Raw genomic sequence first — 24,526 nt, 5'->3', positions numbered from 1 at the left:
TTGGACATACCAATTAGATCATATTTTGAAGACTTGCAAAACTCCTTCACTCAAAGGCTTGTTTGCTGACCATTTATCACAGGAAACTTTGCATCACAAGCATACATAAAATAGATACTATTGTGAAGAACCTTTGAAGCATATTATCTATGCACTGCTTGTTTCCTTGGGTAATGTTTCAAAACAGAACTGGAAAACCAGAAACATTTGTTCAGTTGTGTCATTTGGAAATCACAGCTCAGCATAACTTGAGCTTTGATGATATCACCACACAGCAAGTATGTGTACAGTATGTGCTTTGTAGAAATTGTCTGAGGGAAGGACAATTGGTTACGTTCAGATGCTATGGTTTTTAAATGTTTGCCTGACAGAGGTGAACAGAGCCAGCATGCTGTCATTGGAGAGACCCGTTCTCAACATCAGCCTCAGAAACTGTCAAATGCAACTTAACATAATTGTCAATGGAGAGCTCGCAGCCCTTGATAGCTCCTTCCCAGTCAAACATTGTTACACCTACTTTGGAGGGACACCCTATCCTATATATCATTCTGCACTCAAAGACAGATAAAGCACAGTTTGTAAGTAAGGTTTGTTTAGCCAGGTATTTTTCAACAGCTGGAGGAATAGTACAACCAGTTTTGAGGGTTTAATTTTAGCCAGAGCTTACTGGTATCAGGCTAGGATTCATTTCAGAACCTGCCTCTTGCACACTTCTGTTCACACAAGGTGGAGGGAATTTTGCCAATCTCCTATTATATCCCTCCACACCCCATTCAGTCCTATTGCAGAGAATCATTGGACCCTCGGGAGTGGATGGTGGGGGTAGGTTGCAGGGGCTGCTGTGCACTAAGAAGAAGGCAGGAAAGTTCATTTGTGTGACCTTCCTTTCATTTCCATTCCTTAGGATACAACCCGTGGAAGTCTTTCACACCCAGCTTTTAGTTCACATCACTTCCAGAACGGAGGTGCGTGTTCACATATTGGCCAAATTTACACCAAAGTCCCTGCGAGCTATTGGGGAGCACTGCACATACTATTCAGGTTTTCATTGCATGTTAGAGTGTAGCCTGATTTATATCCAGTGTAAAAAAAAATCCACTGTTTGCATAGTTTGCACTGTTTTGGGGGGCAACTCTGAACCTCAGTAAAGCTTCACAGAAAATCTGCGGTAAAGCCTGCTGTCTGGGAAAGCTCCTGGTATTCAGCCTTGGAACCCAAATCTCCAATGTCAGTTATAAACTGGCATTGGAGTTTATGGCATTATAAACTGGCATTGGAGGTTTTTTTTCCAGCCATTGCCAACTGGAAAAGATATGATAGGAACACAGGAGACATAGGAAGTACCTTAAACTGAGTCAGACTATAGGTCCATCTAGCTCAGTACTGTCTACAATAACTGGCAGTGGCTCTCCAAGGTTTCAGGCAGGAGTCTTTCCAAACCCTACCTGGAAATGCCAGGGATTGAAACTGGGACCTCCTGCATGCAAAGCTGATGTTCTATCAGAGCTACAGCCCCATTCTGCAGTTATGGCCCTATCAAGAAAAGGTTTGTTCTTTCTTGACTCCCCACAGCCAGTCTCCACGTTGCTGCATTTAAGGGGAGAAGGCATTTAAGGGGAGAGAAGCCAGGTGCACAGCTTCCAAGTGGGCTTGAACTGTGACTCCTCTTGATTCACAACTAGTAATGATCCATACACACTTAAGCACACTGGAATTGCTCTGATTTCAATGGAGGATATTTAGGCACAAGCTTAGCTCTCTTGCTGCCATAAATGTGCTTGGAAATGGAGCTTGAAAGTGCTTAACTTTAAAATCATGACCTCAGTAATGACAGCTTCAAAGAGATCTCCCTTCAACATCCTAGGACAGCTCATTGGCTCAACAATAAAGATCACTGCTTTTTAAAAGGACATGCAAATGTTATACTTTTCCTCCACCAGCCTTTTCTGACGCGCTCTAACCCCTGGACCTTGGGGACCTAGTCCGTGGCCACCAAGCTCCGAGGAGGCCTCCAAATGGCCAGGGAGCCTCTGGTAGCCACCCTGTGCCCTCCCCACTGAACCTCCGTGTTTGTTTTTTAAAATTACAGCCACCGTGCAACCGAGGGGTGGCTGCCGGGGGGTGAGTGGAGCAGTCCTTCTCTCCCCCACCCCTGGCGGCGGCCAGAGCGACACTGGGCCCGTCCATTTGGCTCAGTGTCTTTTGCCAACTTTGAGGCACACCTGCACAGTTGAGAGATCATCGCAAGCCTGTGACGGCCTGAGGAGACACATAATGCTAACAACCGGGTTTAGTAAGAGGGTCAGGCTGCACAGGAGTGCTGAGATATGTGACTTAGGATAGGCTGGTCATGAGAACAGCCTTAGTATCACTGTGGAACACACAGAACAATACAGGAAATCTAGCAGTCATGCTTGCTTAGATTGGATTAAAGGCTTCTAAAGTTTTAAAAGCCATCTTTTCCCTCACAACAGCCTGTAAAGTTGGTCACATTGAGGAGGCAGCCTGCTTCACAGGAGCAACTTACTCCATGTACAGTATCCCAAGTTTGTTTCCCCCCATTTTATCCTCACAACAATCCTTTGAGGTAGGCTAGGCTGACAAAAAGTGAGTGTCCAAGATCATGAAGTTATCTGACTGAATGAGGGCTTCATGACTGAGTGAGGGCTTCAACCTGGGTCTCCCAGTCCTCATCTAGCAATCTAATCTGTATACCACATTGTTTTATGGGGCAGTTAGAAACAACTTCTTCTTCTTCTTCCTCTTCTTCTTCTTCCTTCTTCGAGGATATACAAATAAATCCTTTTGATTTGTATATAAACTAGAAGCTTTCTTTCGCTTTCTAACTGAGTAACAGCTTGGGTTTAGGGGAATTCTTCTGAGTCACTCACTCCTGTAAACTTCCCACCCCACCTAACTGCATAGAGAGAGAAGAAAGGGGGTGAGTGGATTAATCGGGGTAAAATTGGGAGGTATTAATTGGGAGGTATTCTCCTCCTAATATGATGGGGAGCTGGTACTGTGATAGCAAGCATGACTTGTCCCCTTAGCTAAGCAGGGTCTGCCCTGGTTGCATATCTTGGAGATGCCAGGGAGGGAGCTTGGAACCTAGATGCTCTTCCCAGAGCGGCTCCATTTCCTAAAGGGAATATCTTACAGTGCTCATACTTCTAGTCTCCCATTCATGTTTTGGAATTATTGAGCTGATTGAGTGATAAAGCTGGAAATACTTCAGTTTTTACAGGACAAATCCAAGCACATTAGTATGTTGGATGGGTATTGTCCAATGGCTATTTTTTTAGCTATAATACAAGTCTAAAATCAAGTGGTCCCATAGAACTGTTATTTTCCTTTGTTGGGACGATTCACAGCCCCAGAAGGTACAACTTGATCTTTGAAAAACTTATATTGTTTACAGGAAATGGAAATAAGTTTGGATAAATAACAAACATCTCAAAATAGTTTCCTTTTTAGCCTACTTTTCAGTAGGCTTATGAGATCACCTGGCATTGTGTGTGTGTGTGTGTGTGTGTGTGTGTTCCCCCTCCATAAACAATGCAATGCCAAGACCAATATGAACCAAATCAGTGTAGTTTGTGATGATGTCATCCACCCCGATCCAAGATGGCAGAAGCATAGAGGCACAAGTGGGCTAACTTGTGAACCGCCTAACCGATTTGAACCAAATTTGCTACAGCTGTATGGACACATAGAGATGCCATAATGGCGTGGTGTGTGATGATGTCATCCACTCCAATTTAAGATGGCGGCCATGTGAACATCAGAGGCGCAAGTAGGATAACTTGTGAACTGCCTAACCGATTTGAACCAAATTTGCTACAGCTGTAGGGGCAAAAGGGGAAGCCTCAATGGCATAGTCTGTGATTATGTCATCTACCCCAAACCAAGATGGAGGACATGTTAACATCTGAGGCGCAAGTGGGCTAACTTGTGACCTGCCTAACCGATTTGGACCAAATTAGGTACAGTTGTAGTGAGTGACACACAGGGACACCTCAATGGCATAGTTTGTAATGATGTCATCCACCCTGATTCAAGATGGCGGACATGTAAACTTTTGAGGCGCAAGTGGGCTAACTTATGAACCGCTTAATTGATTTAAAACAAAATTTCTACAGCTATAGGGACACATAGGGACACCTCAGCTACGTAGTTTGTGATGATGACATCCACCCCAATTTAAGTTGGCAGCTGCATAAACTTTTGAGGTGCAATTAGGCTAACTTATGAACCACCTAATCAATTTGAAACAAATTTGCTCCAGCTGTAGGGGCATAAAGGGATGCCCAAATGGCATGGTGTGTGATGATGTCACCCACTCAAATTTAAGATGGTGGCCACATGAACATCTGAAGCGCAAGTGGGCTAATTTGTGGACTGTCTAACCAATCTGAACCAAATTTGGTACAGTTGCAGTAAGTGACACATAGGGACACCTCAGTGGCATAGTTTGTGATGATGTCATGCACCCTGACTCAAGATGGTGGACGGTAAACTTCCTGAGGTGCAAGTCTAACTTGTGAACCACGTAACCGATTTGAACCAAATTTACTCCAGCTGTAGGGGCACATAGGGAAACCTCAATGGCATAGCTTGTGATGATGTCATCTACCCCAGACCTAAGATGGCAGACACATGAATGTTTAAGCCGCAAGTGGGTAAACTTGTGGACTGTCTAACCAATTTGAACTAAATTAGGTACAGCTGTAGTGAGTGACACACAGGGATACCTCAATGGCATAGTATGTGATGATGTCATCTACCCTGATTCAAGATGGTGTATGGTAAACTTTCTGAGGTGCAAGTGGGCTAACTTGCGAACCACCTAACTGATTTTGAACCAAATATGCTCCAGCTGTAGGGGCACAAGGGGAAACCTCAATGCCATAGTTTGTGATGATGTCAACCACCCCGATCCAAGATGGCGGATGTGTGAAAGTTTGAGGTGCAAATGCACTAACTTCAGGACTGTCTGACCGATTTGGACAAAATTTGGTACAGTTGTAGTGAGTGACACACAGGGATACTTCAATTGTGTAGTTTGTGATGATGTCAACCACCCCGATCCAAGATGGTGGATGTGTGAACATTTGAGGTGCAAGAGATCTAGCTTGTGGACCTCAGTTTGAACCAAACTTAGTCCAGTTGTAGAGACAGAGAAAGGAAAGTAAGCTGATTAGTTCTTACTAGAACAACTTGTTTCAGGCATTGTATTTTGTAGTAAGATGTAGTTTAAAATGCTATTTTTTATTTTCATTAGTTGTTTACCAAGTATTTTGTATCTAAAATACATTTTAGAAGTATTTTTCCCATCTCTGCTGGGTACTCACACAATCTGCTGAAGATGAGGACTGGAGATCTTCATGTCTGAGGTCATTTTCTTCTTTCTGTGCAACAAGAAGTGAACCAACATTACTGCAATCAAGTGTACATATAGTAGTTGTACAGATCTAGCAAGATATCAACAGCAGAGAAAGGGGATCTTTCCCCACAAATGCTATGATATGAAATGAACTTAATTAATAAGGCAACATGACATGACCAATCCAAAATAATATATTGCTTTGACTGACAACTCACCTGCTCTTTCTTGATTTAAGTCGGTCAGCTATAAAGTAGGAAAAATAATATTTTCTGGGCTTTAAATTTCATAACAATTGAACGTTATTATATTACGTGTGGAGCTCCGGGATCCATAAATGGTCAACGTAACAAAAAGCAAGGTTAGAACATTTGCTCAAATATAACTGGTCTGTTTCTACTACTTAGTGTGTAACACAGAAAAGCCAAATGTGAAAACAGAAATGGGAGAAGAGAATGATCTACTAGTGGTAGATAGCATAGCAGAGCACAGAACAAGGCTGTACTGTGACATTAGCCCTGATCAGTAGCTTCCTAACTACACAAATGTAATGGAGGAGAGTGAGATAATCACTACCCTCCCCCCGCTTTAGTTGCTTTCTCTAAACAAATCTTCCTTTGTACAAGTTAATTGGGCATATCGACTAGATCAGAACACAAACTGCTTGTGATCTAGTTAATTTGGGCTACATAACTATGTAAGTGGTTATACACCATCCTTTCACACACCAAAGAGAATTAATTTAAAATGTCACTTTATTCGTCATAAATATTTTGTCATATGCATATACTTTGTTATAGGCATTGGCTGGCGTCCTAAATGCCAGTGCTTTGTGAGATGCAAAAGTGCTACAGATGCGATTGATTAACTAAACAACAGCACTTGCACTGGTGGGAGGGGAGGGAATTTTTTTCTCCCCAACCACTAGAATTTCCCCCTTGAATTTTCCCCTCGGAAGCACTCTGTGCTGCAATCTAAAAAAATGTCAGTGAGGGATGTGCAGTGTACAGGGATATATTTTCAGGAAACATAGAAAACATATTTTTAGGCAACATTTCCCCCCTTTTCTGGGGGAAAGGGAGGTAATCAAAATTTGCTAGTATTGTACTGATACTACTAGTATTGATGCTGCATTAGTCTGGAACTTGTCTGTAGCAGTGACTCATCTCATGAGGCACTAGTGCTTCATAAGTCAGGATGTCAGCCACAATTTTGCAAGAGCCTTCAACAATCACATAAAATGTTCAGTCTCAAAAGTGGAAGTGGGATGAAGGAATAATGGATGATGAAGGAGTTTTAATAATTAAAACTTTTTGATCATCCATTATTCCTTCACCCCACTTCCACTTTTGAGACTGAATATTTTTATGTGATTGTTGAAGGCTCTTGCAAAAAAGTATCAATATCTGAGAATCCCGGTAGTCCCCAATCAGCAGTCATTTTTACTTTGAAATTAATTTAAATGCTGACATAGTATACAAAGAAAGTATGCATTTAGGTGCTCCATCCTTTCAGATATGCTCATGAGGATAACCTGCTGATGCATGGTATTTATGTACAGCAAACCTGATAGAACAAATAATTTCTTTGTTTGCTTTTTTGCTTCGGTTGCCTAGTTCTCAAAAAACCATTGTTTTTAAAGGATCTGCACAAGATAATTTTGCTTGCAGCTATGGCATCTGAACATAGAAAGTCACAAATGCCAGATGTGGTCTTTCATGCAATATTTATAAAGGAATTACTCACCATTTAAATTGTTGCCACAATCATGGGGGGAGTGTGAGGTCCCTTTTTGCTGCACAGTGTGGTGAAAAACTGCAAAATAGCTTAACTTCTGTACATAAAAAGTCTACTTACTTTGTTCCTGACTGTGTCAAAGTTGCTAGGTAACACTTTTGTTGACAACACCAAGCTCGTCCCATCTCTCCCTTCTCCTTGCTCCGTTTTGTTTTCTGCTGTTCAGGACCCCCCTTCTCCCTGATTAACCCCAGAATCGGCTTCTAGTTCTCTTTTAAAGATTTCAGTAGAAGCAAATGCCAACTAGGATAATTCACCTTAGCATTTTTGTGAAATAATATGTTTCAGCTGTTCCTGAAGGTTATCCTGAATAGTACTGAGGCTCTCTAGGGCATTTTCTCTGTTATCTAGGGCAGTGTTTCTCAGTGTTTTTGGAGTCATGGACCGGTACATTATTCATGCACAGCTTCCTGAACCAGTAGTTAGTAAGGGCAGAGGCGTATCTAGGGAAAATAGTGCCTAGGGCAAACACTGAAATTGCGCCCCCTGTCCAAGCATCTGACACCCATCTTTCAGATAACTTGACCATAATATCAGCTGAAAAATACAAGTCAAGCTCGTTAATCTTTTAATATTTCAAAAACTATTTAGCAGTGGACTTAGCCAGACCAAAAAATGCTGGAAAACTACAAATTTCAGTATGTGGGGGCTCATGAAATACCCAAATAATATGTGGAGATGTACTTGGAAAACTAAACAGAAGTGCCCGTCTAATTCTCTACTATGCATTGTAGCATCACCATTACATAAGTTTTAAAAATCAATGGAGAATTTGACTTTTCCCAGATACTCTGTAAATAATTAAAGGATATGCAGAGTAAACTGTGTCACTGCTTGGAATATATTCTAGTCTTTCAGAAAGACAGTTAAAATGAGAGAAAGAGAGCAAGAAACTCCCAGTGGGCCTTAATATTAGGGGTTTCACACTGATTCAAAGACAAACTCACCATTAATAGCCATATTAGCAAGACATCACATTTAACTCACTTATCACAAAAAGCAAAGTAAGAGCAAATGAATACAATCCTAGCTCTTAAGCGTCAGCTCAGTATTCACAAGCCCTGATTCTCTGTACATAGTGCCAAGCTGAATATGTGTACAGTGTCTTATATTATATTTTTATTATTATTATTTTTACCCGTAGCCCCTTTGGGGGGCTTCGTAAAGGCTGGGGGGTTTCGCAAAGATTCCCCCTCACCCCACTGGCCTCGCAGGGACCATTTGAGCATGTGCAGTGGCCGTTTTTAAAAATAATCTTTTTTTTTTTTAAAGGCCACTGAAAACAAAATGGCCACCGCGCATGCTCAAATGGCCTCTGCAAAGCCTGGCATGACCTAGAGCCTCACAAAGGCCATTTGAGCATGCACGGTGGCCATTTTGTTTTTGGCAGCCATTTTTTAAAAAAAAATTAATTTTACAAAATGGCGCCCCCTTCAACTGGCGCCCGGGGCACGTGCCCTGCCTGCCCTACCCCTAGATACACCCCTGAGTAAGGGGGTCACCCTCCTCCCCCCCGGCACCCCCCTAAAAACAATTTCAGGCTGCTCTCCAGAGCTCATTTCTAGGCAGCCCTCACTGCTGGATAATGTTCATTTTGAGGAAGTGAAATGAAAACTATCCAGCAACAAGGGCATGGAAATGAACTCCAGAGAGCTCCTGCTGGCCCCTGCCAGCTCAAAATAGTTTTTTGGGGGTGATTTTTATTAGTGATGCCTCACGGACTGGTACCCAACACCTTGCGGACCGGTGGTTAAGAAACACTGATCTAGGGTATGTTCTCTGTTATTTTGTATCCTTTCCTTAATAAACACCAACACTCTCCTGTACTTCATTCTGGGGTGACAATATTCATTTCTCAAGGCCTATAGACTTATCCTAATGTTCCTATCATGAATATATATTGGTGAAAAATGCAGCCTGAATCCACTGAATTCACAGGGGAAAGAAGGATAACTACTGATGCCAAAAGATTCAGGGTTATGCCTCATATGTAAAAATACAGTATAATGCATGAGGAGCCCTGCTGGACCAGACCAAAGGTCTATCTAGTCCAGCATCCTGTTTCCCACAATGGCAGAAACAGGAGGTGAAGCCAATCCTCCTCTCCCACTCTTGCTCCTCAACCAGTGTTCAGAAGCTTAATGAGTCTGGCAGTAGATATTGCACATTTGGAGGTGGCATATCACTACTATGGCTAGAAGCCATTGATAGACTTGACCTCTATGTCTTCCCTGTTTTTTGCACACTCCATCTCCCACACTTTAGGCAATAGAATAGCTGTTTCAGGATCAAACAGATGCTTTGGAAGACATTTTCAGCACCAAGTGGTGTAGGGGGGAAATGTTACCACCCACCCCGCATAAAACGCAAGAGAGAACTAGAACATGAACCAGTTTTTGCCTAGGTGGAGAAGAGCTATATTATTGCAAAATGTTGTACATGGAAAAGTGTATATGATGACAGATTGAATACAACAGAGAGTAAACAGGGAAAAATCAAACATAAGGCCATGATTTTGTGCCTGATAACAGGGTGGGTGATATGTGGCCGGCTACAGAGAGTATTCAAGGAGAGGAAGGCTTGATTTTAGCTATATTAAGTCTGAGAAATATATCTTAGATATATTAATTCTGCTAAAATTACAACTATTAATTCAGTTAAAATTAGAACTGCGGCAAAATATTGTTATATTCTCTGCAAAACATGTTCTAACGTTTAGTTCATGTTTGAAATGTTTGTATTTGTAAAACTGCTGGTCAAATGACCGAATAAATATTATGTATGTTAATTCTGCAACGAAACATGTAAGCATAAAATACCAGACAGCTGGGGATTTGGGATTAGACGGAAAGGAAAAGTTCCAGGTAGAGATACATAGATGTCATCAACAGATAGGTGGCCCTGAAAGCCATGGAATTTGGAAACAGTGCATAGAGAGAGAAGTTCTTGTGTAATATCAAAGCCAGCAAAGAGGCCAAGGTCAAGGATGAAGACCAAGTAGAGACTTTCAAACTTGTCAAAGGAGATTGTTGGTGATTTAGGAGTGGACATTATTGGTGAAGTGCAGAAGGCAGAAGCCAAGATACGGATGGATAGTGTCTGAGGATAGAAAGTCAAGACACCAGTAGTAAGTGACACGTTTCAGGGCTTTGGACGCAAATAATAGATGAGGATGGATCAAAAAGTGTGTGTCTGGGGGGGGGGGCTTTAAAAAGAAAAGAATGGAGGAAATGAAGGTATATTTGAAATATAAACATAGCCAGTAACTAGATAAATTTGAAGGAGGTAAAAGGCTGATGGTAGCATTTGTGGTACTTAAGGGCAACTTTAGGCATATAGCTGTGTTAGTCTACTGTAGCTGGTCTTGTGGTAACAAGCACACATTGTCCCCTTTGCTAAGCAGGGTCCACCCTGGCTTGCATTTGAATGAAGACTACATGTGAGCACTGTAAGCTATTCCCTTTAGGAGATGGGGCCACTCTGGAAAGAGCAGATGGTCCCAAGTTCCCTCTCTGGCATCTCCAAGTTAGGGCTGAAAGAGACTCCTGCCTGCTACCTTGGAGAAGCCCCTGCCAGTCTGTGAAGACAAAACTGAGCTAGATGGACACATGGTCTGACTATATGGCAACTTCCTGTATTCCTATTCCTAAAAGACAATTGAAACTCTCTTCCACACACACTCACAAACACACACACTCTGGGTGGCACCTTAACATCAAAAACATGTATTCTTCTGGCCCACGCGTTTTGGAGGCTTCTTCGGGTCACCATTCCCTCCCCCTGCTGTCCCCGACCGGCCTCCTTTGCTTTTAACAGGCCACGATACTAGGCAGAGGTGCGAGGGGATTTTTCTCAAGTCGCTGTCGTGGCTGCGGAGTTTGCTCTCTCTCTCTCTCTCTCTCCTATCTCTGTTCAGGCCTCCTGAAGGAGGAGGGGGGCAAGTGCGGTGCCGGATGTACTTTGGTTCAATGGGCCGCTGCAGAGGGCGCTGTGATTACAAGCTGGCTCCGGGGGGACTCGAGAAAGGCTGGGGAGGCCTGTTTCCGGGCCTACGACTAGCAGGCAGCGCTTGTGACCGCCTGTCCAACCGCCCTCTGCGCCCAGTCAGCTGCGAGAAGAGGACCGAGGGAGGTGGAACGAGAGTCGGCCGCCGCCCCCTCCACCTCCTCCCTCTCGGCTGGGCAAGCGAGTCCGTCAGTCGCGCAGCGAGAAGCAGGCAGGCCGCCTTCCTCCGACCCGGCGAGGAGAAGAACTAACAGCAGCGTCCCCCGCTGACCCCTTGAAGGAAGGAGCCCAAAGAAGCCGGGGCGACGACGCTGCGGAGAGACGGGCCACAGAGCAGCATGGTGAGCCCCTCGCTCCTCTCCGCCTTGCGTCTCCGCCTCCGTCCCGGCGGCGAGCCTGAGCTGAGCTGAGCTCTCTGATGATGGGGGAATCTGCAACCACATCAGGGAGTAACCGCAGCAGCTGAGTCGGTGCGCGGAGATCTCTCTCTCCCCCCCTCCTTCTCTCTCTCTGTCCCAGTTTTGCAAACTTCTTTTTCGCCCCACGCCCGCTCCTCGCTTCTATGGGTAAACTTACTTAGTCTGCTTTCTGCTCTCTTTCCTTCCTCGCCTAAGCCCAGCACTAGCTACCTGCTCCACAGGTGAGTACGGGCAGCAGATGTTGCATCCTGGCACACTGTCGGGTCGGGGGCAGGCAGCCTACGATGGGGTGCCAGGATCTGTGGGGCTGAGAGGGACACTAATCCAAAATGACATTGGAAGAGAAATAGATGGAGGCATCTCGGACCTGTCCTAAAACGGGGGTCATAAGTAAATCAGTAGTTCTCTCCAGATCAGGTTGGGATGATGGGGCTAACCCCCTCCCCCCACCAATGTGGATCAATGGGGACCTTCTGCTAGGGACTTTCAACCCATCTGTGTCTTGGTCGATGATGGAAGGAAGGCTCAATATGTCTTGGAGATCCTGTCCTGAACTTCAGAATTTGCACTCTCCTCGCGTCCAGAGATGGTGCTGCTCCCCACTCCCAGTGGTGTGATAACCACTGCTCTCCAGATGCTGTACTCCGTGCACTTCATGTCTTCCTAGATTGATCTCAGAGATCTGAGTTGCTCTCCCTTAATAGACTTTATTTTCCTCCCCCAGCACCTTTGTGCTTTGCTGGGTGTTTTCCAGATTACTTCCTGGCAACAGATTTGCAACATGCCGACTAAGTGTCCCTCCAAATTGCCCATGTTGCGACATCACAGCCGCTGCACTGTCAGCAGGGTGCAGTCCATATTTCCAATGCATTGTTTCGAATTTTATTGATGTGTTTCAGCTCTATAACGTGGTAAATGTGTGGCAGGAAAGTGGCTGTATTTCCCCCTTTTTAGGAGGCTTGTTCAGAAGTTTGTGCATTGCAAAGTAGTGTAGTGTGGATAGTAGAGCGAGCGGGTGGGCAGGGACAGAAAGAAGGAGGGTGGGTGGAGGGGGCAAGCTTGGGGCAGAGGGGAGCCACGGAATGGGGGTGTGTGTGTGTTCATGTTCAGCTTCTGGAAAGAGCCCCATCTCCTGCCTGCCTCCCTCTTCCCCAATCCACACATTCAGAGAGGGAGCCAGAAAAGCAGCCTCTCTTCTTAGAGGTCTCTTAGATGGGCTTGGTGTCTGGGGTGTCTGTGCGCACTGGGGCTTTTGCGCTGGGGCTTTTGGCAAAGGAGAACAAGACGGGGGCCCTGTGCACACCCTCTGAAAGTAGGGCGAGCTCCCTGCGGGCTGCTCCTCTCTCTCTCTCTCTCTCTCTCTCTCTCTCTCTCTCTCTCTCCCTTGCTGTCCTAGCCCGGCTTTTGCATAGCACCTCTTCTTCCATTGTTGCTTCCTCTTGCGTTCTGCTTTTGGGGCAAGCGTGGATCTGGCCACTCACTAAGAGGAAGCCCATTGAACTGAAACATTTACTACTGTGCAATCCCATTTGTTTACTGCAAGGCAACAGACTCCACCCGCCCACCCTCTTGTTTACTGCAAGGAAGCCCAGTGTGAATCATTCACCAGCAAGCCTGAAAACTGAACTCATGTGGTGTGGAGGGCTCATTTTGCAGTTCAAAGATTTGTTAATATCTAAAGCAAGCCCCTCTCTGTATATGATTGTTTTTTTGTTTATTTTTTGCTCAGGTTCTTGCACAAATGCACAATCCCTTTTTGTTTGCTTCATATGGAGGCAAGGATTGTAGTTTGCGCCATGGTGCTCCCCCAGTGGTTGTTTTGCGCAAAAGCACCCAGAGAATTTTTTTTTTTTTTTTAAAAATCTTCCTTGGGTGATCCCATTGGCCCGAAATGGAGGAGGAGGAGGGGGCAGTGAAATGCGATTGGTGGAATATGGACAGCCCCTGCCCACTGCATTGGTGGGCAATTTGAACGGCCACAACCCTGTCATGATGCATGGAGGAATGGATTGAAAACCGCTCTTCTCGCAGTTTCCAGCCACTGCCTAATACCGTTGTACTTTAAGTGGTGCAAATCTTGTAATCTGGAAAACACCCTGTATTGGTTCTTTAGATAACTTCCCCGTTCTTTCTTTCTTCACCTCTGTGACCTTCCTCCTCCCACTTTGTTGCCCAGCAACAAACAGAAATAACTAGACAGGAGAAGTGGTGAAACTGTCTGACAGGCACTTCTTATGTTTCTAATATACAAAAGCAAATGACAAAGAATTGCATGGAATTACTCTCCTAGCTGTGAATTTACGAAACTGGAAAGTCAGAAGAGACAACGGATGGGGAGAAAGAAAAGTGCAAAATCTCTTTTAAAGCTTAATTTCTTTAGTATATTAAGAGCTTCTGGAACATAGTTGGGTTTATCCACAACTGTTTCACTTGCTATATTTTAGAACTATGATTGCAATGCAGAGATTATGCTGAAAAGACTTGGGGTGATTGTTGGGTAAACTGGCAGCACATCAGATGATTCCAGTGATCGTAGAGTAGCTCCAAAAAGCATTTGTGAGGGCTGTAGGGCATACTGCTGATTCACACAATAATTTTTGCTACGTGATCACAATTCTGTGAGTGCCCAAGGATGATAGCATTGAGGATAAATATTGATCAGACTTATTATGGGAGTTGTTCCTCAGTGCTTGAATATTGAATATGTGAATGCTTGGATATTGAATATATGAATATTTATTTATGTACAAATGTACATGTGGATATATTATATTGCTGTATTCATAATTTTTTTGATACTGCTTGACTTACTACATTGTAAAAACTATAGTTGCAATGCAGACATTATGTTGGAAAGTCTTGGGGAGATAAGGAAAATAGTCATCTGTGAAGCCATCTTCAAATATGGTTCAAATATGAGCTGAGTTAGGCATATGGTGAAATGGTCATTTGTTTCACTGTGTGCCCAAGACACTCTTTTGTAAATCAGGCTGATGACAATAAAATGTGATCTAGGGCTTGACAAATCCTAGTTGCCTGGGAGCCATTACACCTAGACATTTAATGTTGACTCCTGGACTAGAATATTCAGAAGCATTTAATACAATATTTATTTGTCCCAGGCAGCCCTGTTCCTGTTCTAAATAGGTTGCTTGTAAAGAGGATAAAGAGGTGCCCATTTACCCTCGCACTCCCACAGTGTCTATCACTAAGTTCAGTAATTTTGTCAGGTGTCCATCCTCTGGCTTCTAAATTTTTGGGCTTGCTTCTAAATCTGAAAAGAAAATTTGTCAAGGCCTAGTCTTGAGGAGAGATGATAGTGTCAGTCTACAGGCTTCAGGTTTTGGGAATGTGCTCTCCAGTTCTAAATGGTGCACCACCACCCCGCACATTCAGGGTAAGTGACAAGTATAAACTTATTTATATATTTATTTATTTACTGCCCTTCCAAAAATGGCTCAGGGTGGTTTACACAGAGAAACAACAAATAAATAAGATGGATCCCTGTTCCCAAGGGGCTCACAATCTAAAAAGAAACATAAGATAGACACCATCAACAGTCATTGGCGGTACTGTGCTGGGGGTGGATAGGGCCGGTTACTCTCCCCCTGCTAAATAAAGAGAATCACCACATTAAAAGGTGCCTCTTTGCCAAGTTAGCAGGGGGCCCCAGACATCCTGAATAAGAAACAGTTATTAGAATAATGAGGAACTTTTCTAAATTCTATATGAAGAATGAAGTTTAATCATACAGGCACAGATCCAGCTGTAGTCATACACACAACCTGGCGTGTGTAACAGCAAGTGATTATGGGAGGCACATCTGCATCAAAACACACATCCAGCCAGCTCAATATGGCATTCACATATTGTGATGTAAATCCAGATGTGTATCTGCATCAGCTGCATGTGCAGAAATCTGCTTCTGTGTGCAGATCATCTGTGCTGGATCAGGCCCTTGGTGCTTGTGTTTTCAGTTTTCAGTAGTGAACTTGAACATTCACAGGGTTATTACCCATAATATGTACTTTTCAAGCTCAGTTAAAATCAGTGGTTGACATCCAGTCTAACTTACCAAATAATAGTGCTATTCAGGGAATAGCATCCTAAGTCTAAGGGTGACTAAATTTCAATAGGACTACTCAGAAGTAACTTTGTCTGGATGTTAACCCCTGGAACTTACTTCCAGGTGAATGTTAGGATGGGTCCTGTTCTCTTTCCCCATTTCCTGATCAAGATATTTATGTCTGAGAACTACTCTCTAACTAATCCTCATTTGCTGTTCTTTTCTTTCCTAGTTTACACTAATATGTATGTACAAGTGGTCTTTTATGTGGTTTCCCTTTATTTCAGACTGTCTCTCTTTCAGCTTCTTGCTCTGTGATTTTTTTTGGTGGGGGTGGGGTGGTTTGGTAACCTATCAGGCATATAAGGGGATGCAATTTAGGCCAAGAAGCACACACACACGACACACAAAATCCTTCATTTTCTAGTCCAATTATCTACATGTCATGTGTTTGTTTTGTTTTTTTAAATTATAGACTTGCAGTGTTATGCTGCTGACTCTGCTAAGTCAGAACAGTCTAGGCTGATCTTTTCTACATTAGGTCAACAGTACAAGAATGCCTCTCAGTGTGTGCAGGAATGAAGCAAGAAAACAGCCATGTCTAGAGCATTATCTACAGTGGTCTAGTTCTTAGAGCCAAACCAGATGTTATGTGGGAATTCTATTTACTTGAACTTTTTTTTCTATTTCAAAAAGCAGCCATGTGTATGATTAGCCCTCTGTGTTTCTCCCCGTTACCCCACTTTGAAGATCCTATAAACCACATAGGGAAAAACCTAATGGCTCAACAATTGTGTTTGCATGTTTCCCCTCCAAATAGTAGCTTTGATGACAGGAGGCAGTTTGGATCAGGTCCACAGGGGTCAGGGACAAAGGATTAGACTCTCTTCCCTTGTGCCACGACTACAAGTGAAATCAGTGGCCTTCCACTGTTTCACTGAAACTTCTGAATGTTTTTCTATCATAGAACATGTGGTTTGGCCTTCATTGAAGTAACAAATGAATGTTAAAAGTTAAAATTAAAATAAAAATCTCCTGCAAATAGAAACATGGCATATCAGGAAGGATTCCAGCCTAATTTTCTCCCTGACATATCAGTTTTTCTGTCTCTCTTTAATGTGGGGACATTCCTCTACCTGTGGTCTGAAATGGTGCAGCCCAAACACTTATTTTCTCTTTCAGTGAAAACCTAGTTGATAGTTTCAGGTAATGAAAGTTTGAAGGACCTATGCATGACTATAATTGACCTTAACATGGTGGCTAGAATTTGTATTTTAAAACTGCATCGGTTCTTCTGCATATACCTGTGTTCTTAAAGCATATAATTGTTTGTATGATCTTATCAACTCATACATCCATTTGCTAAACTATAATAAAAAGCTTTGTATCCAAAATGTTTGCTCTGTGAATGGAAGGATGCTGGGATCCTTCCAGGAGTTCAGTTCTCCTTCCATGAATAGAGTGAAAACTTTGGATACAACCCAGTAACTTCCAACACCTTTTGCTGGACATTTGTTACACAAGTACAGGTAAATGTTGAAGTTAAATTTGGTATTAATAAAGTAGTATTCTGGAAGAGTGAAGATGCCACTGAATATTGCGGAACAATTAAAAGAGCATGGAATCATCTATAACACTTTAATACTTTTGGCTGATATTAAAACCTGATATAGAAATCAGGGGCAAGCGAAGAACTGGGAAAAGGTCCGAGGGTGAGGGACAGGGAGACAAGGAAGCTGAAGGGTGCAGAATATGCGGAATATGCACTGAAGAATAGAGAGAAAAGGCGGAGAAGGCAGAGAGCTGAGGCAAGTGGAGCTTTTGAAGAAAACTCTGCACTGCTTAAGATGAAGTTGGGCTGTGTTCTATTGGGGAGAGCGGACAAAGAGTGGTAAGGAGATTGGTCAAGAGACGGGGAGGTCATTCACACTATCAAAAACTGTGTTCTCCCCGGGTTTGGAAGCGCTGTGTGCTCTCAATTTTTGGTTGTGTGGAAGCAAGGTAGGAGGAAAACCTGGGTACATAGGAACATAGGAAACTGCCATATACTGAGTCAGACCATTGGTCTATCTAGGTCAGTATTGTCTTCACAGACTGGCAGTGGCTTCTCCAAGGTTACAGGCAGGAATCTCTCTCAGCCCTATCTTGGAGAAGCCAGGGAGGGAACTTAGAACCTTCTGCTCTTCCCAGAGCAGCTTCATCCCCTGAGGGGAATATCTTGTAGTGCTCACACATCAAGTCTCCCATTCATTTGCAACCAGGGCAGACCCTGCTTAGCTATGGGGACAAGTCATGCTTGCTACCACAAGACCAGCTCTTCTCTCCCAAGAAGTGGTTGTGTGGAAGCAAGGTAGGAGGAAAAGCTACCCAGGTTTCCATCATAACTTGCTTCCACACAACTACCTAGGTTTTCCTCCTACGTTGCTTCCACACAGTCACTTCTACCCAGGTTTTCCTCTAACCTTGTTTCCATACAACCAAAAACTGAGAGCACACAAAGCTTCCAAACCCTGGGGAGAGCACAGTTTTTGATTGTGTGAATGACCTCATGGAGTTGAAGGAAGGAGGAGTCTATGAGTTGGGACAAGAGATAGGACAGATTCTTCTCTGTTGGCAGGGAAGAAGACAAGGAGAAATGAGCACCTTCCAGCTGCTATGTATAGTTTTCTGCCAGTTGTTGCAACCAGACAACTGTGAGCAATAACAATGGTAAAGAAACAGTGAGGCTGTTCTCACGAGCAGTCAAGCCCAGAACCTGATGGAGCCGACTGGCTGTAGGTGGCACTGTGGTGGCAAACCCGCCTGTGGAGCCCACCATTTAAATGGGGTTAAGGGAGAGTGCTTCCTTAGCCCTGTTTCCCTGATTGTGTGCATCACCGACTGCTTTTAGCAGTGTAGCAGTTTTTAGCAGTGATGGGTGCTTGCTGTGGGGATCCCCACAATGCACTGTGCACTTGTGCAGTGCATTGTGGGATTTCCAGGGACCGGGACGACATGTCCTGGCCCCCAACCATTCATGCTGACTGGGGCAGCTGGTGTCCGTCTGGCCCCTGTCTGTGGGGGAGGTAGGTTTCAGCAGCCTTCCTCCTTGCCTACCTGGTAGCCCTTCTCACTGATCCTGATAAAGAGCCCAGTGTGTGGTAGTGGTGGGGACTGAACTTCTTTGTCTGCAGGCTTATAGCTATAGAATTTGTTGCTGTAACTTCTCTAGCTAAAATGAAGAAAAGAGAGGTTTTTACAGTGCTGAATGTGAGAAATGGTCAACATTAATGTACATCATGCATGTCAGTATGAGGATATGATGTAAATTTTCTTCTTCATAAAAAAATGTTTAATATGGATGCCAAAGGTGATAGATCCGGGCTGATCCTTTTCTTATACTTATCACAGACACTTAGCAGACTATTTCTGATTGTATGGGATTTTATTTCCTGGTCATTTCTTTTTATATTAGTCCATATAAACGTATGTAGTCAGTCCGACAGATCTGATTCCTCCATGTCCATAATCGAACCATATGGTTCTCTGATCTGGTCCTAGATCCATGTAAAACAACTGGTGTGGTAGTATAGTTTCAAGTTAGGGACAGGTAATCCTCCCCGTTCTTTTGCATCTTGCATAATCCTAAACTTGATTCTTGGCTTCTTGTAAGCCCAAATAAAGGAATTTATAAGCCTTTGCCATGTGTTCAACGTCTTATCTTCAATCTTAACCGGAATAATTTGAAATGAAAAATTCATTCTTGGTAAAATATTCATTTTAACTGATGCTATCTTTCCCAGCCAAGAAAGATTTAGTTTTTTCCGCCTATTTAAGTCTGCTAAAATAAGATTCCACACTGGTAGGTAATTGTTCTTGAACAGGTCTTTGTTGTTCCCTGTTAAATTAATCCCCAGATATTTAATAGGTTTTGCTGTTGTCTGAAATCCAGTCTTGTCTTTCAAATACAATAATTCCATAGCTGACAGGTTCCATGTGATAATCTGTGTTTTGCTTTTGTTAATCTTGTATCCCGAGATCTTACTGTACTGGTTTATATGCTCCATTATTGCATCTAGGGAGTCCTTTGGCCGAGTAATTGTAAGGACCACATCATCAGCATACAATTTTATTTTATGTTTTTGCTTCACCATCTTAATTCCGTGAATTCTTTGCTCCTGCCGAATCTTCTTTGCCAGAGGTTTGAGAGCCAAAATGAACAACAGTGGAGAAAGAGGGCACCCTTGTCTGGTACCCTTGTTAATGGCAAAATTTTTGGATTGAGTCCCATTCACTATTATCTTTGCCGATTGCTCCTGATAAATACTTTGAATCCATGAGAGGAAATGTGATCCACAATTCATTCTTTCCAAAACCTTAAACAGAAAGGATCAGTCCAGACTGTCAAATGCTTTCTCTGCATCCAAGAAGATCATCGCTGCTTTACTCTTACTCTTTGAAATATCATCTAAGGAGTGCAACAGTTTTGACAAAATCTAGGAGCCAATGTCGGGGAGCCAGACTGCATGAGAGCATGAGAATGATGGAAACACAACCACATCAGTGAGAGGAGGGATCATACTGATGTCGCCCCCACTGCACTTTGTTAGATAGTGTTTTAGGCCATAAGCCTACATGTAAATGATAGCTTCTGATTTGGAAACCTTCCAGTCAGTGGCTATGGGCTGTGATTGGTGATGAAAGGTACTATGTATGCTCAGTCATTTTTGCTATTAGTACTGCAACGTATCTTCTAAAGCTAAGCACTACCACTCCAAATGGTATGGGAACTGTTGTAAAAAGTTCTCATTCTAATGAAATCCTGCTTCTAGGGCAGGAGTGAATCATGAGGAAAAGCAGAAATGAACATGCTAAAAACAAGGGAGAAAAGTGATGGGTGAGGTCCTATGAACATCAAATAGACACAGGAGGAGGAGAAATAATTTCCTGTCCTCTTCAGGAACTGAGGTGCCAGTTGCCAAGCCTCTTTTTTTTAAATTTTATAGATACCAGTGGCTGCTAATTCTTGTGTAAACAGAAATGCTTTTGAACATACATGTGCTTTAAAATACATTAAATGGTGAATGCCCATTTCAATGATCGTTAAGTTATCAGAGCTGCTTTGGAAATGCTGCTTTGCAGCTTGACCTTGTGTCGTTCCAGTAATGCCTGTAGGACAGTGGTTTCCCACCTTTTCGTTTATGCAGACCACTACATTGTCATCAAAAGCTTTTGTGGACTGCCATGCAATCAAGCCATTTAAAACATTTTTAACATAGACTATGGCTGGTGGGATCAAGGGGTATTAAAAATGCAGCTATTTCTAATTTATCATGCTCACTTACAAACATATTGCTGTCGTCACTGTACATTTGCCTGCAGCAGGCCTACCAGTGGGGAAAAGTACAGTTACCTGCAGCAGGCCTATGATTGAGATTATATTATTATTACATTATCTCCCCACCACCACCACCACACGGACCACCTGCAGTACTGTTGTCAGCCACAGGTTGGGAACCCCTGCTCTAGGAAACAGTCCTGTGGACTGGGTAACTGAAATGGCTATATAGCCTTCACCAGCATCACTGACTCCCAGGGAAGAAATAATGCTGGCATGGGAAGTAACCATGCAGTCATGGAAATCATTTGATTGCTTCTTACAGAAGTCTCCAAAGTGGTGTGGATCCTGCCATACAGAAGCAACTCTCATGACACTCTGATAATATATGAATCGGCCTCCAGTCTAGAGTGGATTCACAAATGGTTTTTGAGTGCCAAGTTGATGCTGTTCTGTATATATGTAAAAGAGCTAAGTGCAGTTGTTGCCAGTAACATCTCATTAGCTTAGTCTCTCTATGTGTGTTATGGACAGTATGTGAAACAAACCTTTTCATTTCTGTGCCTGAGTGGGTGGCAGAGACTTTTGTGCATAAATGAGATGTGTGAATCCAGTCTGCCTAACTCAGTGGTTGAGAGCTTGTTGATCTGCTGGATGGCTGTGCCCTATTAATCTGAGTACAAAGTTAACAACCCTGAAATCAGTATATTGTTACTAGGGCTGCAATTCTATACACACATGCTTGGGAGTAAGTCTTATTGGAAAACATTGAGACACTGGGAAAATAGTGTTGTAGACGCTGCGTTTTGGTTTTTATTAAGTGGATCTTTGCTTTATAGCCACATTCTTCGGATCAAATTGCTTCGTTTACAAATTAATATACTTGGAATCTTATAGATATATTTATCAAATACTCTCAGAAATAGTGGATTTACAATCCTGCTCAACTGCATTTTTAAAAAGTTTCTCGAGATGCATTTTTGTGTGGATGGAGCTGTCTTGCTTCCCCCTCAGGCCCTATTTGGAGCATCTGTTTAAACCAACAGCAACAAAACACAAAAGCAGAAAAATAATATCTAAAAATATGATTTTGTGTAACACTGAGCATAACAATCTGCAGACCAAAATATTAAAAAAATAAATAAATCCAAAACAAGAGCAGATCAAAGCAGGTTAGTTTCTCAACAAAACAAATCCATTGTTAACGAGTTAAACTTGACCAGATCTATTTAGCTATGGAAGTAAGATTTCCTCATTTTGCTGATGTCTTGCAGAGACGGCTGTGCTATTCTCAGGGACATATTTTTGGGGGACACATGCAGGGTACTTCCAGTGCTGGAGCAAATAATCAAAATTAGCTCCCCTCTACATTCACAGCCTCAAGACAGCTAGGAAAGCTCTCTGACGCATGGGTACAACTTCCAGGTGTACTACTGCTGGGCAGTTCTGGATGTTGGCCAATAAACCTAGAGGAAATATACGGCAAGATGGCAATTGGGTGATTGGTATGAAGTCCCTGAAAACTTCCAGAGAAAATTAGTAATCTTCCAACCACCGAGTTGCCAACAGGGGGGAATGGAAGTGGGCTGTGGGAAGTTGTGTTCCTTTCCCTCGGTCTGTGTCATATTATTTTACTCCTGCCTGCCCTTGCCACTCTTAACCATGGTTAGCTCTAAACCAGGTGCACTCCTAGACCAGTATTTGAAGTCTTGGAGCAAAAGGGAGTGCTGCACCTCTATCACTCTTGGTGTTGCCACTGTGCTGCTGTCATTAGTTTTCAGCAGCGTCTACTTTATAAGAGAGAAGTGTCTCATTTTTCCTAGCAGTTAGCACAGAAAGCACTCTTGGAAAGTGTTGTACAGAATCTCTTTATTGGGTCCACTCCCACAACTGTGCTTTGAAGCATGCCAAACATGATTCCCATTTTATGGATGAAGCTGAAAGATTTGTCTGAAGCAATACAATGCATGTCTGGTACCGATGGACTCCGAAACCACATTTCCTGAATCCATCCGTAGCCACGCTCTGTCTGCTGGGCCACACTTAATTCTGTATCATGCATTGATGCACAAAACTTCTTGTGGTTGTCGTAGCTAACCTCAGTCTTCAGCAAGCTTTTATCTTTCATAAGGATCTGCAGTTTTATTAGGACTGACTGCTAGTTGGAATATGCATGTAAGTGGTTTTGGAGGCTGTATAGGGGCTTGTAGAAGTGCTGAGCCTTTTTCTGCATGTGCTCAGCAATTACATTATGCAATGCTGCTATAAGGATATACATGGGCCCAATCAGGGAGCAAGATTACCCTGTAGAGGAGATTGTTGTCTCTTTTAGTCTGGTAGAAGACACAGGCTTAGCAGGATTTAATCGTTAGAGCTATATTAGTATTGTGATAAACAGCAGATTGAATAGTTCATGCTGAACTTTGATCCTTCAGACAGGAATGTGGCCTCCTCTTACGTAAAAAGCATCTATGTATAAGATAAACGGAGATATGTTGTTCAGTGCCAAAGCATTCCTGTCCGCTTGCTTTGTACCTCCTCTGAAAGCAGAATGAAAAGGAAAAAAAGAATGTAACATGTATGCAACTTCTCTACTGCTGTCAAAACATAGGGAAACTGGCTAACATTTGCATTACTAGTAGAAAGATTTAGGAAATATAAGTTAGATCAAATTTTCTGGTAATAAACAGATAGAGACTGAGCAGGGAAATGTGGAAGTTATTAATTAAAACTGCTGCCTTGATTCATCATCAACAAAAACAACAACAAAAGGGTTTTAAGTGTTTAAAATGTATAACATTTATATTTTCCAGCATTAAAATCGGCAAAAAAACATCCTAGGAATGTAAAAGAAAATAGCACCATGTATGCTTGGAAGGAAGGAAGGAAAATGTAAATCAGTTTCAAATACTGTAATCTAGAATTGATGTCTGACAAGAAGCCCACCACAAACCTAAGGTTTTACTTTAAAACAAAAGCAACTCAATGGTTGGTTTCAAAAGCAAATTTGGAAGAAGATTAAAATAAAGTTGAATTTTGAAATGTGGCTGAGTTTCAAATTAGTGCAGAATTTAATTTCATCTGTAATTGATATGAAATATTGAAAATCCTGTTTGCTGTCTTTCTCATGAGAAGTGAAGTTAAGCTTCGGTTAAACTACATTGCTATTCCAGATGTAAATATTTTGGGAGCAGCAGCGCTACTGCTCCTTCTCCCACACACAAAAGACTGATAGAAATAATACGTGATGACTGATTACATTAACAGCTAGTGCTTGAAAAAGTTACTTATATCTCTCTCTTGTGTCTAGTGCTAGGTCCACAGCTGCAGGTATTCTCGTGATCAATATGATTTCCCTTCTGGATCGGTTTTGATAAAAAGTGTTGTGATCCCTTTAACTGTGGCATGCTGTCTGAGGCTGTTGCTTATGCATGTTTATTTGGGTTGGTATTATATTCTCCATTTGTATAAGTGCAAGTGTTAGTTTGCATTCATGAATAGGATTTCCCATGCATGTCTCTGTTCAGCTGTAGCACATT

At 42.7% G+C, this 24,526-nt stretch overlaps 2 protein-coding genes across 11 annotated transcripts in view; one reads left to right on the top strand and one right to left on the bottom strand.

Moving 5' to 3' along the window:
* TBATA (thymus, brain and testes associated) overlaps positions 1–11,869 on the bottom strand; it is a 73,920-nt gene extending 62,051 nt beyond the window's left edge. Inside the window, exons 1-3 of one of the 7 annotated variants that reach the window (XM_053306042.1) lie at positions 10,889–11,164; positions 5,602–5,629; positions 5,352–5,408 (exon numbers count right to left, since the gene is read on the bottom strand). In XM_053306042.1, the coding sequence (XP_053162017.1) occupies positions 5,352–5,398 (47 nt within the window). In that variant the 5' untranslated portion in view covers positions 5,399–5,408; positions 5,602–5,629; positions 10,889–11,164. Of the gene's footprint in view, positions 1–5,351; positions 5,409–5,601; positions 5,630–7,129; positions 8,417–10,888; positions 11,277–11,761 lie in introns of those variants that run through there. The other 6 variants (XM_053306043.1, XM_053306040.1, XM_053306045.1 and 3 more) reach the window with 6 other exon arrangements.
* The window catches only part of SGPL1 (sphingosine-1-phosphate lyase 1), a 60,870-nt gene continuing 47,733 nt past the window's right edge, over positions 11,390–24,526 (top strand). Inside the window, exon 1 of one of the 4 annotated variants that reach the window (XM_053306049.1) lies at positions 11,390–11,526. In XM_053306049.1, the coding sequence (XP_053162024.1) occupies positions 11,524–11,526 (3 nt within the window). In that variant the 5' untranslated portion in view covers positions 11,390–11,523. Of the gene's footprint in view, positions 11,527–14,626; positions 15,002–23,957; positions 23,976–24,403; positions 24,431–24,526 lie in introns of those variants that run through there. The other 3 variants (XM_053306046.1, XM_053306050.1, XM_053306048.1) reach the window with 3 other exon arrangements.

This window comes from Hemicordylus capensis, chromosome 3 (assembly GCF_027244095.1).
Source record: "Hemicordylus capensis ecotype Gifberg chromosome 3, rHemCap1.1.pri, whole genome shotgun sequence".
NCBI classification, from domain to species: Eukaryota; Metazoa; Chordata; class Lepidosauria; order Squamata; family Cordylidae; genus Hemicordylus; species Hemicordylus capensis.
The sequence above is the reverse complement of the archived record's forward strand: the minus strand, read 5'-3'. Positions and strand labels throughout refer to the sequence as shown.